The 15,739-nt window shown below is 47.3% G+C and overlaps 1 protein-coding gene and 1 pseudogene across 2 annotated transcripts in view; one reads left to right on the top strand and one right to left on the bottom strand.

Moving 5' to 3' along the window:
- The first annotated feature begins 839 nt into the window (after positions 1–839).
- The window catches only part of Parp11 (poly(ADP-ribose) polymerase family member 11), a 54,048-nt gene continuing 39,148 nt past the window's right edge, over positions 840–15,739 (top strand). For both annotated transcript variants that reach the window (XM_045139722.1, XR_006634557.1), the window contains exon 1: positions 840–888. In XM_045139722.1, coding sequence (XP_044995657.1) covers positions 871–888 — 18 coding nt within the window. In that variant the 5' untranslated portion in view covers positions 840–870. The remainder of the gene's footprint in view (positions 889–15,739) is intronic.
- On the bottom strand, positions 11,464–11,939 carry LOC101607977 (annotated as a pseudogene).

Raw genomic sequence — 15,739 nt, 5'->3', positions numbered from 1 at the left:
CCCCACGCCAAGCAGTACCCAGCCAGCGTTCACCCAGGACACTTGACTCTCACATTTCCATGTCACGCCCTGAGCCAGCTGCTGTCCACTCTCACTGCACCCTCAGGAAGAAGACCCTCCCCTGTGACCATGTTGGTCCCATCTTCTGGGTCGCGTCAGGAAGCTTGGAGCTGGTCCCAGCTGCCATCGGTGGAACTGGGAGATGGTGTCAGGCCTCAGGCCTTGGTCACCAGCCTCCCTCCATCCAAGGGGCTCAAAAGAGATCTACAGGCCCATCCACAAGGGGGGATCCCTTGGGGTGGGGTGGGGTGGGGTCAGGGGGCTGAGGGCATGGAGCCTGGGGTGGTGGGTGGGTGGGTGGATGGGTGGGCTGGAGGGGGAGGGGGCTGGGTTGGAGAGAAGGTGGTGGCATGGAGCGCTTTGCCAGGCCCCGCCCACGACGAGCTCCTCCCGAGTTCGCAGGGCAGCAGCGGAGGGGGCGGGGCGCTCGCGCGCGGGAGGGGGAGGGGAGGGCGAGGGGGCGGGGCCTCCGCTGATTGGCTGGACGCGGGCGGAAGTCGGGAGGTTCGACGGCCCGAAGACGCTAGCTTGTGACGGGGCGGCGAAGGAGGAGGCGGAGGAGGTGGAGGAGGAGGAGGAGGAGGGAGGGGAGGGGAGAAAAAGAAGGCAGGCTTCCTTCCAGAGTGGCCTTCCGTTTCCTCTCGATCCCGGGGATTAGAAAAAGAAAAAAAAAGTAATAATAATAAAATAAAAAATAAAACCCCCAAAACTCAAATCAAAAAAGCCTCAAAGCCAAGCCTCCTTCCCCGCCCCCCCCATCCCCTCGCCCCCACCCCACCCCCCCCAGGCTCTAGTGTCGAGCCCCCCGTCATGTGGGAAGCGAATCCGGTGAGTAGCGGGGCCGGGCCGGGCCGGGCCGGGCCGGGGCGGGGCGGGGCGGGCGCAGGGGGCGGAGCTGGGAGCGGCGGGGACGCGGTGCCCCCCCGTGTCGCGTCCCCCCCACCCCCCCCGCATCCGCCCCGCTGCAGCCCGGGCGCCTTTGGTTCCGAGCGCGCCAGGGGCCGGGGCGCCCGGCCTCTGCGTCCCCAGCCTGCGCGGCTGGCATCGGGGCCTTCTGCGGGCCCCATATGGCTTCTTGCTTTCGGGTTGTCGCGGGGGTGGGGGGAGGTCTGTCTTGATTACTTCCGGTGGCTTCCTCCGCCCTCCACGGGTTTCGTTTTCCGTTTTAAACTTTGTGGTTTTCCTTTTCTTTCTTTCTTTTTTTTTAATGTTTATTTTATTGTTATTTGGGCTCAGTGATCCTTTGCCAGCCTCGCCCACCCCCTTTTCACCTCCAGCGTAGCTCCCACCTCCCCACGTCCTGAATGGACCTATGGCAACATCACTGTCCCAACCCGCTTTCCTGTATTTATTTATTTATTTTATTAAGTAAAAACTTTGTATGGGCACATCAAGTGTTGGTACCATCATTTCCCACCTCCCTGGCCTCACTCCACGGAGGGCCCTCCGTAGTGGGATTGCTGGTTTAAAAAAAAAAAAAAAGCAAAAACAACTTTTGGGGCTTTGGCTCTAGGTACTAAGTCTTTAGAAGGTGAAGTTCTTGGGAGGTTTTTTTTTTATTTAATTTGAATGGCCGCCCTGGTTTCTGGAACCTTTCAGCCTCTGTGCCCATCTTTGTATGCCTCCAGTGGTCTGCCTTCTGTCTGCCTGCATTTTTTTTTTCTTCTTGCTTTGCTTTTATATATTTGCTTGATTAAAAGTGCGGCCTTCCGCTTGCCTGCAAAGCTTAAGGACCCTGGTTCGATTCTCTAGGTCCCACGTTAGCCAGATGCACAAGGGGGCGCACGCGCCTGGAGTTTGTTTGCAGTGGCTGGAGGCCCTGGCACACCCATTTTCCCTTCCTCCCTCCCTCTCTCTCTCTTGTCTTTCTGCCTGTCTCTCTCAAAGAAATAAAAGTAAAATACAAAAAAAAAAAAACAAAAAACAAAAAAAACGATTAAATAATACTAAAGTGCGGCCTTTAACGAGTGGGACAGGCTGATGGATGCCACTTACAACTTCGAAGTTGACTGGCAAAGGGCAGAATCACGATTCAACAAGTCCCCGGATTTGATAATGTGAAACTACTCCACAGGCTGAGATAACTGCCTTCCACTTAATAACCGTCCATGTTCATACTTGTTATAGTCACCACTCTCCTTCTTATTTCCGGAATGTATCTTCAGATGAGTCCCTCGGTCAGGACGTCCTTGATGTTTGTAAGTTCTCACCAGGCGAAATGAGCCTACCGGTCCTGGACTCAGTAGTTGAAGCTATGCTTCTGCCCTGATCCAGCGTTATAACAAGTAGCCATGGTAAAAGAAGTTTGTTTGATTTATACACCCAGCACTGTAATCAGACCGTATTAGAGGAAAGTAATTGCTTGGATGGGATTTTAGCCAGATGATTTAGAATTATATGGGAACACTGTGCTGAGATTTCTCTTTCACTGCCGGCGCAAGCTTGTGTCTCGTCTGTCTCTGTGTGCCCCTGTGCATATGGGGATGCATATCCAAGTGTTTAGTAGCAGCTCTTTTCGACTTGGTTTCCCCATAACCGGCCCTTTACCTGTGTATCAGTCTTGTTCAGGGTTACATGTTTCATATCCATCACTAGATTGTCGTTTATTTGTTATTTTTGCCATAGTATCCTCAACTCCAAAACAGAGCCTCTCACATAATCAGCATTTACTGACTTTGTGGTGATTGGGCCAGCAGTGTGCTAATAGTTGTTCTTCCTGTTAAATCGTCCTCCAGGATCATTCACACATCCAGATTTGCTTTGTTTATGAGAATGACAAAGGCATTAGTAGATGCCTTGTATGTTTGGTTTGTTATGTCATTTTCCTGTTTCATTTTGAAGAAATGCTCAGTTTTTGGTGTACTCATCCTTACAACTTTAACTTAAGAAAATCTGCTTGTTTGCACACGCGTGTGTATGGCTACATCAGGGTCTCTTACCACTGTAAATAAATGTCTGTGAGTGGCTGGGGAATTGAACCCACACTGGCAGATCCAGACTGGCAGGCTTTGCAAGCAAGTGCCTGCGACTGCTGAGCCGTCTCCCCAACACCTATGACTTCCCTTGATCAGTGAAGCAAGCTGACTTTTGTTAATTGTATGGCCCTTTCACATATAATTTCACATTCTTTCGACACTCGCCTGCCACTCTAATATGACTTAGTGCCATTGTGTTTTTTACCTGCTGACGTTTTTCTTCCTGTGAGGATGTGAATGCTATCTATAAGCACAGTTTAGTTTATTTATTTGTTTTTTTTTTAAATGAACATTCTGTTTGAGGGCTCATTGGTAATTTGTGAATATCTTTAAGTATGGCCAACTTGGTTCATGGCCTATAAATTGTTACCCTGAGCTTTGTACACTTGGGAAGATTTAAAATCCAAAGAAGTAAGGCCAGGCATGGGGGTGCACGCCTTTAATCCCAGCACTTGGGAGGCAGAAGTAGGAGGATCACCGTGAGTTTGAGACCACCCTAAAACTACATATTGAATTCCGGGTCAGCCTGGGTTAGAGCAAGACCCTACCTCGACAAACAAACAACCCCCAAAAATAAATAAAATCCAAGAAAGTAAATAAAGTGAACAACGAAAATCATAGTGCAACCTAAGTATCAGTGCAAATAACTTTTGCATTATTGGTTGATTTAAGTCAGTTTACGTTTTCTTTCCATTGAGTGGGATCAGTTCTTTTTTTTTGTGAAGGAAGGCTTTGTTAAATGATGTAGAGGATTGTGTCTGGTTTTTCCCTGTGTGACTTTGGTAATATCCACGACCTGAAGGTGCCACCTGTGACCTGCAAGTCGACCTCCTTTTGCTCCTCTGATAAAAATACCTACCAAGTGAAACTCTTCCACTCGGGGTCATGAGGAATGTCACGCTGTGCTAGCCATGACCCCTCCCAGAAGCAGCCTCCCCTTTCCTGTCTCCCAGAAATGGCTGAAATGTGGAAAATCACCAACTTTGCAACATTTCCTTGGAGAGGAGGTGTGGGGAAAACCCCAAACAAGATAACCAAAGAGTGATAACTAAGCCTTCTCGGGAGTTCACAGTTCTTTCTTGGAAGACAGACTGGGTGTCCGTGGTTCTGTGTAGTCTTTCTCTGACTAGGGACCTCAAGGTGAGAACTGGCTTCCCGCCCGCCCGCCCTGGCCGGTCAGGTGAACAGAGGCGCAGGCAGCTCTCCTGTGAGCTGTCGTCATTTTTCCGTCTAACGAAGGGACCCTGGGGCCAACGTCTCACTTAGGAAAGTGGCCGTCTGGAGGCAGCGGGTAGAGCGTCGCCACCCCTGGCTTCCTCCTGCTCCGCTGTCCTTCACCTTCATCTTCGTCTTTCGTCTGTGCTGCATTGGAATAAGTTGGTCCCTGGAACTGTTAGGTTATCTGAGGAGTTAGCGAAGGGAGAGGAAAATGCCTTTCCCAGGGTCAGGATCACACAGCACAGGGCGTTCACACGCGGGCCGACCCTCCTTGGGCTCCATTCCGACCCTGGGAAGCAGTGGGACCTTTGCACACTCGGGCTGTGCCGTATCCAGCCGCCTTTCTCACTATTGTTTTATTTTATTTTATTTTTATTTTTGGTTTTTCAAGGTAGGGTCTCACTCTAGCCCAGGCTGACCTGGATTTCACTATGCCGTCTCAGGGTGGCCTCGAACTCATGGCGATCCTCCTACCTCTGCCTCCCGAGTGCCGGGACTAAAGACGTGCGCCACTGTGCCCGGGTCACTGTTGTTTTATATCCCCAGCTGCTGCTCAACTTCCTCAGAGCTTGAAGGAATAATGTCACACTGTCTTGTCGTCCTCACCCTCCCCTCTGCTAACTGCTTCAGGCCAGCTTCTGCTCTTAACACTTTTCTTTCCAGGAGGTCACCAAGAACCTGTGACTTGTCACATCCAGTATAGCCTCACCTTCCTTTCATGTCTTCTTTCTCTCCAAGTTCTTCCTTCTTGTTGTCCTTGGACCCGGACTTCTTCCTTCTGTGGTTTATCCTGGAATTATGATTCGGGATCTAGCCACCGCCCTCCAATCCTGAACATCCCATCTTTGATCTTTTTTTTTTTTTTTCTCAGCACATCCTCCTTCAGTGAGCGCCAAGCAAGGCTTCAAGGTGGATATGGCTGCTAAGCCACAGCTTTAATGTTGGCTCCTCTCTTGGGCTGGTTTGGGTGACAGCTCTGCCGCCTGTTTCTATTATGGTGCAAATTTGGGACGGTATAAGCCGAATTTACTCAGTCATTAATTCGTCTCTCTCAGCAAGTAATTAGTAAATATCTACTATGTATAAAATAAACACTATGCTAGAGCTGGGCATACACACTCTTAATTCCAGTACTCAAAGGGCAGAGGTAGGAGGGTCGTCGTGAGTTCGAGGCCACCCTGAGAGTACATAGTGAATTCCAGGTCAGCCTGAGCTAAAGTGAGACACTACCTCGAAACACTCAAATAAATAAGTAAACAGACAAGCACTCTTCTGGTCGCCTGCGGAAGGGGTACACGCATGGCGGAATCAGAGCCCCTTCTCTAGGGGTTCTTGGAGTGTGCAGCATGGCCGTGTGGAGAAGGTGCTGTCTGAGGGTGTCTGGACCGCTAGGAAGGCCACTGCAGTAAGCCACATGTAAGCTGGCTCTCCAATTATCAGCAGGTGGTCTGTGGAAAGGCCGAGACAGACCAGGTGAGCAGGGCTCATGGGAGTGAAGGGGGGTCCTGCTGGAGTAACAGAGCGGGACAGTTGCGTGCTGAGCGCCTTCAGTGCTGCGCAGCGGTGACTCGCCTCCCCCAGTCAGCAAGGACATTTGACACATAAGCTGGGGTCGATGAGATGGAGGTGGCGTATGCTCCCGGAAACGGACGCCCACAGAAAACGCCCGTGAAGCTGGTTCCCGACTGCGTGACTTACCTCCTAGCATGGCATGCAGTTATAGTTCACATGCTTATGTAGTTCTTTTGTTTAAAAAACTTGTATTTGTTTGCAAACAGAAGCACACACATAGACAGACAGACAGACAGGCAGGCAGTGGGCACGCCAGGGCCTTTTGCTGCTGCAGATGAACTCCAGATGCGTGCACCGCTCGGTGCATCTAGCTTTATGTCGGCACTGGGGCATTGAACCCAGGTCTTTAGGCTTTGCAAGAAAACACCGTAACTGCCGAGCCATCTCTCTAGCCTCGATCTTTATTTTCTTGACATTCTTTCTGATTGTTCTCACAGTCCTTAGTTCACCTTGGATTATGAAGCATATTCTTCTGAGGCTCAGAAGAGTCAAACTGTCGGCTGGGACTGGAAGTCAGCGCCGAAGAGTGCCCAGCGGGCAGAGGCTGGGCGCCTGGGGTGGTGCTGAGCAAGGCGTGGCTGCGCTTGCATAGCTAGGGCTCTTGTAGTGCTGGGATTGTTGCGTATGGTCCTGAGTTATTTATTTATTTATTTTATTTTACTTTATTTTAATTTTAGGGTTGATACCAAGGCTTAAAGTTTGGTGAACTTTCCAAATAGGAGCAGCCACAGCCTTTCATCTGGAGCTTTCTAGTTCTAGAACTCATCCTCGTTCCAGAGTGTAGGGGTGCAGTGAGTAGAAAAAGACCAGGAAAACCACAGACTCTGGACTTAAGAGAGATTATGGAACAATTTGAAATTGAAAAAACAAAACACAACAAAAAAATAAACACATGACTTTTGTACCGTACCCCTGTCCATGGTTGGAACGTTTTATCCTTGTGGTTTTCCTAGTGGCTCCATCCATGGGCAAGAACAGAAAAGTAGTGTGTGTCCCCAGGATCCACACCACATACATAACCAACACAAGGCCAAGGAAACGAGTCTAGTGCTTTGAAGTGTCAGGGAGAACACCCAAGTGGGGGTACAGACCGAAGGCTTGCGTTCGTATGACTTACAGGAATGAGTTTGAGCCGCTTGCCTAATGTGTTAGAGTGGAAATTGAAGATACACAAAGCCGCGCACATATCTGGAATCGGAACTCGTTAGCAGTGGCTAGAGGTCCTGGTGCTCCCATTCTCTCTTCCTCTTTCACAGATTTCATGTATGTATGTATGTATGTATGTATGTGTGTATATATATATATATATATATATATATATATATATATATATGATTTTGTTTGTTTGTTTGTTTTTTCAAGGTAGGGTCTCACTCTAGCTCAGGCTGACCTGGAATTCACTATGTCATCTCGAACTCAAGGTGGTCCTCCTACCTCTGCCTCCCGATTGCTGGGATTAAAGGCATGTGCCACCATGCCTGCCTTCAAATAAAAAATTTTTAAGTACTGGAGAGATGGCTTAGTGGTTAAACACTTGCCTGCGAAGCCTAAGGACACAATTTTTTTTCAGAAGCTTTTTCAAATTTATTTCTAAAAGCCACAAACTCTTAAAAAGTAACAAATTTATACTAAAGATATGCACAGCATCAAAATAAGCACAGGAGCACAGAAATAGCAATTTTTAAGATTAACACAGTATTCTGAATACAATACTACTAGGTGAGTAATTAAAAATGTTAAAAATGATTATACTAGGACTGCATTTACCTCAGAAACCTATGATAGCATGGGTCGAGATGAATCAGGCTTTAGGACAGCCTCGTCACTAGTCACGTTTCAATTAGTGCTGACCAGAAGCTATGGTAGTTCTTTTAGGCTAAGATTTCCAGTGAACTTATACAACTAATCTTCCATGTAAAATAGACCAATTTAACATGTTTTAAGGTAATCTGTCCTCATGTAATGGCAAATTGGGGTAAGTCTGACAAGGAGAGCCCTTACAAAGGCTAAGCATCCTTCTCTTTTAGGCCACCTTAAATTTTACTTTGCTTATATGTGTTTCCATTAACATTCAAATACAAATTTAGGCAAGTTTCAGCTTAAGAATCCTGCCAACTATGCTTACTAAAGTTTCTGTGCAATTAATTTTCAGGACAACCCAAAGATGATACTTAACTGGTTACAACAGTAAGATGTAAAACTTTTTAAGTTTTTCTGGTCCCTTAAAATTCAGTAGGGCCACAGGCATTAACTGGAAATCGCATTTGCTAAATAGTAATAAAAAAGCCTTAATCAAAGATGATAATGGTAATGTACATAGCCTCTCATACACAATCTTTCTAACTTTTCACCCTGTAAGAAAATGATTACAATGGCCTTCTGGCTTGCTATATGCTCCATATAATTAAAAAGAAACCAACAGGAAATTCAACATTTTAACAAGCTAGAACTATTTACTGTAAGCATCTAGTGAAATTCTGGAAAACATGCTACTATACTTTGAGAAAACACTAATGATAAGCATGTGTTGAAGGCAGCTTATAAATGAAACATTATATATCTTGTGATTATGCATACAATTTATCAGAAAGACTGCTATTTTTCCAAGAATAGCATCACACTAAACACTATGTAATTAAGACTGAGAGTTCACATGTTTACTCTGCCTCCAGAGCAGCACACGCCCCTTCGACCTCCTCTGGTTATGTGGCCATCGCGGACTCACAGCGTTTTGTTTGAGCAGGCTAGTATAGTCACTTAACTGTTAAACAAATTTAACCAGCTTCAGGGGAAAAGTTTCATAGTCAGTAAAGTAACGTTAATATTAGCTTCCCCCAGCAGAATGGGAAACTCATGTGGGAATAGTTGCAAGCCTGGCAAAACGCTTCTGTAGGAGCAGACCATGAGGCAGAAGACAGCTGAACTGTGAATGATCCTTCTAGTCAGCGTCAGTCACTAGACCGCTCGCAGCGGCTCGGCCGTGTTTGTTGGTAGTTCTCATCAGTATTCAGACGCCAGCGAGCAGTTCAGATCCCATGGAATTCTTCAAAACTAGAATGATTATGTTTTTTGCTCTGAAAATAGTGCTATAAAACTCAATTATTTTCTTAGCTTCTTCAATGTGCTACCATCTTCATTTAAACATGGTCGCCTACAGTTCTTTCCTAAGGAAGTGAAAGCCAAACCCAGTGAGCTGTGACCTCATGTCGGATTGAACACAGCCCAACAGGAGAAAAGCACAAACTTCAAAATTTTGACAAGTGATTTCTTTTTTTTTTGGTAGCTTCAAGCTTTCTAAATAGAAAACAAAAATATAAAACCAGATGGTCACTTTTCTGACAACCTGACTTAGAGTTTACATAGACTGTAAAAGACCCTATAGACAATTGTTTTTCAAAGATGCAAACTATAATATTTTTACTAATGTTGGCTTTTTACTTGATGGAAATTCATGACACAGTGACATCAAAGATAACTCCAAGAGACATAAGGTATAAAATGCCACTGTTGTTTCTTTGTAAGAGAAACATAAACTCTGATGTTTTCAAATATTTTTAAAAAATATTAAAGCTCTAGTCCTGCTTATCAGCTGCTAATCTAAATAGAATTTGAACTTTTGATGAAGAGGGTTTATCTGGGCTAAATAACTTTGATAACCTTATAGTATAATGAGGTTCCAAGAACCTAGACATGGCTGACCTTAACCAGAGCTAATTATTTATGACTCAAACAACTAGGCAGCAAAAATCTACTACATAAAGGGTAGAGAAAGGAAGGGAGGAGGATACTTAATAGGTTGATATTGTATATATGTAATTACAATGATTGTAATGGGGAGGTAATATGATGGAGAATGGAATTTCAAATGGGAAAGTGTGGGGGTGGGGAGGGAGGGAATTACCATGGGATATATTTTATAATCATGGAAAATGTTAATAAAAATTTTTAATTAAAAAATCCAAAAACAGTAATAATAATAATTAATTACTTAACTAATTAAAAAGGAATCACTCTTAAAAAAAAAAAACTACTACAAAAATCTTGCCCCATTTTCCAGACAACTGCTTACTGTCTAAGTTTAAAAACCTTCTGCCATGAGAGGCAAAACAGATAAAAGAGAAAGTAAAACTTGTTTTTAGTCTATTTACCTAAGTAAACTCTTCAAAAATCTTATGGAAGCCGGGTGTGGTGGTGCATGCCTTTAATCCCAGCACTTGGGAGGCAGAGGTAGGAGGATTGTTGTGAGCTCGAGGCCACCCTGAGACTCCATAGTGAATTCCAGGTCAGCCTGGGCTAGAGTGATTCCTTACCTCCAAAAACAAACAACAACAACAAAAAATCTTACAGAAAAAGTGATGTCTAGACAACAGTTTTATCATTTGATCTGTCAGCCAAAAAGTACTAATTCCCTGAACAGAGGAAATTCAACTGCATTATTGAAGTTAAAAGATCAGTCTCGTAGTCTTTAACACCAAGACATGAAAGACTTTGCAAATCTAACATGGTGCTTAATACGAAAGCCGCAGTTCAAAAATTTGTGTTCATTGTAAGACTAAAATCTTGTCACTGCAAAATCCTCTGTTTAATCTTCTCAGTCACTCAAAGCTGCTACTAAAACAGTCCATCTTTAAAAAAATTTTGTTGCCGGGTGTGGTGGCGCACGCCTTTAATCCCAGCACTTGGGAGGCAAAGGTAGGAGGATCGCCATGAGTTCAAGGCCACCCTGAGACTACAGAGTTAATTCCAGGTCAGCCTGGACCAGAGTGAGACCCTACCTCAAAAAACCAAAAAAAAAAAAAAAAAAAAAACCCCAAAATTTTTTGTTGTTAATTTTATTTTTTATTTATTTGAGAGCGACAGACAGAGAGAGAAAGAGGGAGGGAGGGAGGGAGGGAGAGAGATAAAGAGAATGGGCACGCCAGGGCCTCCAGCCACTACAAAGGAACTCCAGATGCATGTGCCCCCTTGTGCATCTGACTTTTGAGTCCTGGGGAATCGAGCCTCGAACCGGGGTTCTTGCTTCACATAGCAAGTGCTTAACCGCTAATCCATCTCTCCACCCCCAAACAGTCCATTTTCAAAAGGGAGGGAAAGAGACAGGAGGTGAAGGATGGGGAAGTCATATACATCTAACAGTTTGAAATGAACAGTCTTTTTTGCTAGGGATCTCAAGCTAAATGAGCATTTTCTACCTTCCCTTCCTCTTTAAAGAGACCGTCTAGTCAGAGTACCTCCTTTAAGTCACTGAGGGCGGTGCGGCATGGCAGCAGCTTCAGTTTCCTAGGCTGGTCTCCAGTCCGAGTAACTAAGTAACCTCTCAAGACTATTCGTACAGGGTGGCGGGCTAAGACTGCAGGGCACGGCCCCCATGCCCACGCTCAGGAGAAAAACTAGCCATTTTAAAGGTCGCCACCAGGTACACTCTTACCTACATGTCACTTTATACCACTGGTGGTTAAGACTGATGTTTTGCAGTGAGGTCCTTTTGCCTTTCTGCCTGCAACTATATACACATTGCAAAGCTATTCTGTATCACATGATTTTAGATGAAATAAATGTAAAAATGAACTACACAGTCAACACGTCAACTGTAACACTCCCATTATTTATCTGGATCACAGTGGTGACGGCCTCCTTGTCAACTGTCTTGTGAGTTAAAGAGCTGATTCTCATAGCCCTCGGGCAGGTGCGCTCTCCTGGTCTGCTCTGACTTAGGTACTGAGCCTCTGTTCATCGGGAAAGCGCGGACTGTGGGCAGTCAGCCCTCCCCAGGGGGAATGCTGGCTCCAGGCACGTGTTCACGACGTCCTGGATGACGCTGACTATCTCTGTGCAACGCCGATGCACGGAAGAGACGCGAGGGGCTCAGCTTCTTCCTCGCGCTCTGCTCTTCAGACTCCGCCTTCCTCGTAGCTTGAGTCTTTGACTTGAGCTGGTCACTAATGGCCGACTTGCGGACATGACCAGAACCACATTGCAAGATGTGCAGAAGAGTCTTTCTCGGTCTTTGTGGGGCTCACCTCCAAATGCAGTGACTCGATCCAGGGGTGTCCCATACAAAGCAGTCTTAGACCGATTATGAGCTGGTGGTGTCATCTCTGCAAATCTTTCCATTCTGACTTTGAATGACGTTTGGATTGGTTTCCAGGTTTGTTTGTTTGTTTTTCAGTTTGTTTTGATACTTAGCAGCGAAGGTTCTCCAGCGCAAACCCAGGCACTTTTCTGTTTGCTGCAAGTGGGAGATGCCTTGAAATCAGATTTTCAGCACGTGCTGGTGCAGGAAGAGTTTCTGGGCTTGCACCCGGTCCTCCCTTTGGTTGCCGTAGCTCCTCAGCACTGTGGGATTGAGGCTGCAGTGAGGGGAAGTGGAAGAGACAGGCCAGAAATCAGAGGAGGAGGAAGAAAAGGAGGAGCAAGGGGTTGAAGGAGGAGGGTCTGCCCCAGCCCCGCACTGTGCCCCATCCTAGGAAGTACTACAGGGACCCAGGTTCGACTCTCCACATCCCACATTAGCCAGATGCACAGAGGTGAGGCAAGCGCAAGGCCGTACATGCCCACTGGGTGCATCAGGAGTTCAGTTGCAGTGGCTGAGTCCCTGGCATGGCAATTCTCCGTGCCTCTCGTCTGCACTCTCGCTTTCTCTAAAAAAACATAAAATAAAAAGTTTTAATCCTATAGATGTGACTCCACCATATGAACAAATGGATCCTTCAGTGATTTCATGATTACTTCATTTTCTCAAGTGTTTCCTCGTGTATGGTTGTAACATTGGGTATGGTCTTCATAACATCCACAGCAGTATCTTGGGCTGTGTTGAAGGCAGAAAACATCAGGCGCAGGGAAGGCATTTCACCAGAGTTCGGTGGCTTTGGCATACCTGATCTCAGGGCTAGGGAGATGGCTCAGTGCCCGAGGTGCTCGTCCCACACGCACGAGGACCTGAGTTGGCGCCTTAGCACCTGTGTGAAAGTGCCATGTGTGGCGGTGCATTCCCGTAATCCCAGCTCTGTGGAGACAGGCAGGTCAGTCCCCAGGGCTTCCTGGCCATGGCCAGCGTGTCTAGCCCCACTGGTGAGCTCTGAGTGCAGAGAGGCCCTGACCCAAACGTAAGATGGAGAGTGACTGCAGAGGCATCTGACTTCACCTCTGCCTTCCACATTCATGCACACAAACACCTGAGCGCACACATGTGCCCTCACATATCAACATGCATACACACATACCACATATGTATACACAAAGATTAGTTTTCCTCACATTAAAACTTAAGATATTTTGGCAAGCTATGGTTATTTAAAACAGGTCTTACGTAAACTGCTGTGCTCCACATGAGCAGACCCTTGAAAAATCATAGGATGGTTTTGTTGGTAAAATCAACACTGTGAAGAAATGCTTTTTCTCTTCCCTCATTTCAGAAACTCAAGATAGCATCCTGTTGCCTGGCAGCTAACAGTTGCCAGTAGGAAGAGTAATAAGAGAGCGCACTGGGCGTGGTGCTGAGATGCACGGGTCCCGACACCCCTCTGCCCTCAGGTTGAATCGGGCGTGCTCACTGTCCACGCGGTGACAGTCCTTTAGTGGTAGCACTGGGCGTGGTGCTGAGATGCACGGGTCCCGACACCCCTCTGCCCTCAGGTTGAATCGGGCATGCTCACTGTCCACGCGGTGACAGTCCTTTAGTGGTAGCACTGGACATGGTGCTGAGATGCACGGCTCCCGCCATCCCTCTGTCCTCAGGTTGAATCGGGTGTGCTCACTGTCCACGCGGTGACAGTCCTTTAGTGGTAGCACTGGACGTGGTGCTGAGATGCACGGCTCCCGACACCCCTCTGTCCTCAGGTTGAATCGGGCGTGCTCACTGTCCATGCGGTGACAGTCCTTTAGTGGTAGCACTGGGCGTGGTGCTGAGATGCACGGCTCCCGACACCCCTCTGCCCTCAGGTTGAATCGGGCGTGCTCACTGTCCACGCGGTGACAGTCCTTTAGTGGTAGCACTGGACGTGGTGCTGAGATGCACGGGTCCCGACACCCCTCTGCCCTCAGGTTGAATTGGGCGTGCTCACTGTCCATGCGGTGACAGTCCTTTAGTGGTAGCACTGGACGTGGTGCTGAGATGCACGGTTCCCGACACCCCTCTGTCCTCAGGTTGAATCGGGCGTGCTCACTGTCCATGCGGTGACAGTCCTTTAGTGGTAGCACTGGACGTGGTGCTGAGATGCACGGCTCCCGACACCCCTCTGTCCTCAGGTTGAATCAGGCGTGCTCACTGTCCATGCGGTGACAGTCCTTTAGTGGTAGCACTGGACTTGGTGCTGAGATGCACGGTTCCCGACACCCCTCTGCCCTCAGGTTGAATCGGGCGTGCTCACTGTCCATGCGGTGACAGTCCTTTAGTGGTCGCACTGGACGTGGTGCTGAGATGCACGGTTCCCGACACCCCTCTGCCCTCAGGTTGAATCGGGCGTGCTCACTGTCCATGCGGTGACAGTCCTTTAGTGGTCGCACTGGACATGGTGCTGAGATGCACGGCTCCCGACACCCCTCTGCCCTCAGGTTGAATCGGGCGTGCTCACTGTCCATGCGGTGACAGTCCTTTAGTGGTAGCACTGGGCATGGTGCTGAGATGCACGGCTCCCGACACCCCTCTGTCCTCAGGTTGAATCGGGCGTGCTCACTGTCCATGCGGTGACAGTCCTTTAGTGGTAGCACTGGACGTGGTGCTGAGATGCACGGCTCCCGACACCCCTCTGTCCTCAGGTTGAATCGGGCGTGCTCACTGTCCACGCGGTGACAGTCCTTTAGTGGTCGCACTGGACATGGTGCTGAGATGCACGGCTCCTGCCATCCCTCTGTCCTCAGGTTGAATCGGGCGTGCTCACTGTCCATGCGGTGACAGTCCTTTAGTGGTAGCATTGCCTGACTCATGCTATGCCAGGTTTGAATGTGTTGCACCCCTTTCAGTGGATGCCACAGCTCACAGTACCCATGTCTAAATGAGTGCTCCTTCCTTATGAATGTCTGACAGGCAGGAAAAGGAGCAGAGCACTCTCACCTCATGCGCTTTTGTATAGATATGTCAAGGACGGATGATCATTTTCTCTACATGTAGCTTGTTTGGATGTAAAACAAAAATATATTCTGATATATATTCTGAAACCATCAGCAATGTATGATGTGCAACAGGCTCAATTAATTTTTTTAAAAAAGTCAGTAGCTTGTTTTTAATTCCCCTCAGGCATTAAAATTTGAACTCAAAAGCATCTCAGGGGCTGGAGAAAATAGCTTAGCAGTTCAGGCACTTGCCTATGAAACCTAAAGATCCACGTTTGACTCCCCAGATCACATAAGTCACATGCAGAGTGTTTTGCAGGCAAAACACAAGGGAGTGTGCATGTGTGGAGCTCAGTTACAGTGGCCGGAGGCCCTAGCGCACCAGTTCTCTTTCACTCTCTCGTTTTCTCTCTCACTGTTATTCTCTCTCATAAAAAAGGCCGGTCTGTTGGGCTTGCCTCAGAAATGAATAAATAAAAATTTCTTGGTAGTGTGGGAACCTTCACTAAACTGAGGACTGCCTTTCTTACTTTGGTCTTTTCTGTGCTTGTCAACAAAGCAAATGGATTTTGGGATTTGTGTGAGAACTTACTTCATTTTATTATGTTATCCTGGGTGAAATTTATACGACATATACCAGGCAGCACGGTTTAAGCGCTGTTGGAATGGATGGAAGAGAAGCTGGGTCAGGGGCTGGGGAGATGGCTGCGTGGCCAAGGCACCTACCTGCAAAACATACACTCTCTAGATCCCACATAAGCCAGATGCACAAAGGTGAGGAAGGTGCTGGTCACACTTGTTTACTTGGTGATGCAGGTTCCTGGAGTTTAATTGCAGTGGCAAATGCTCTGGTGTGCCAGTTC

Source organism: Jaculus jaculus, chromosome 23 (genome assembly GCF_020740685.1).
Source record: "Jaculus jaculus isolate mJacJac1 chromosome 23, mJacJac1.mat.Y.cur, whole genome shotgun sequence".
Taxonomy (NCBI): domain Eukaryota; kingdom Metazoa; phylum Chordata; class Mammalia; order Rodentia; family Dipodidae; genus Jaculus; species Jaculus jaculus.
This window is presented reverse-complemented; position numbering and strand designations above follow the sequence as displayed.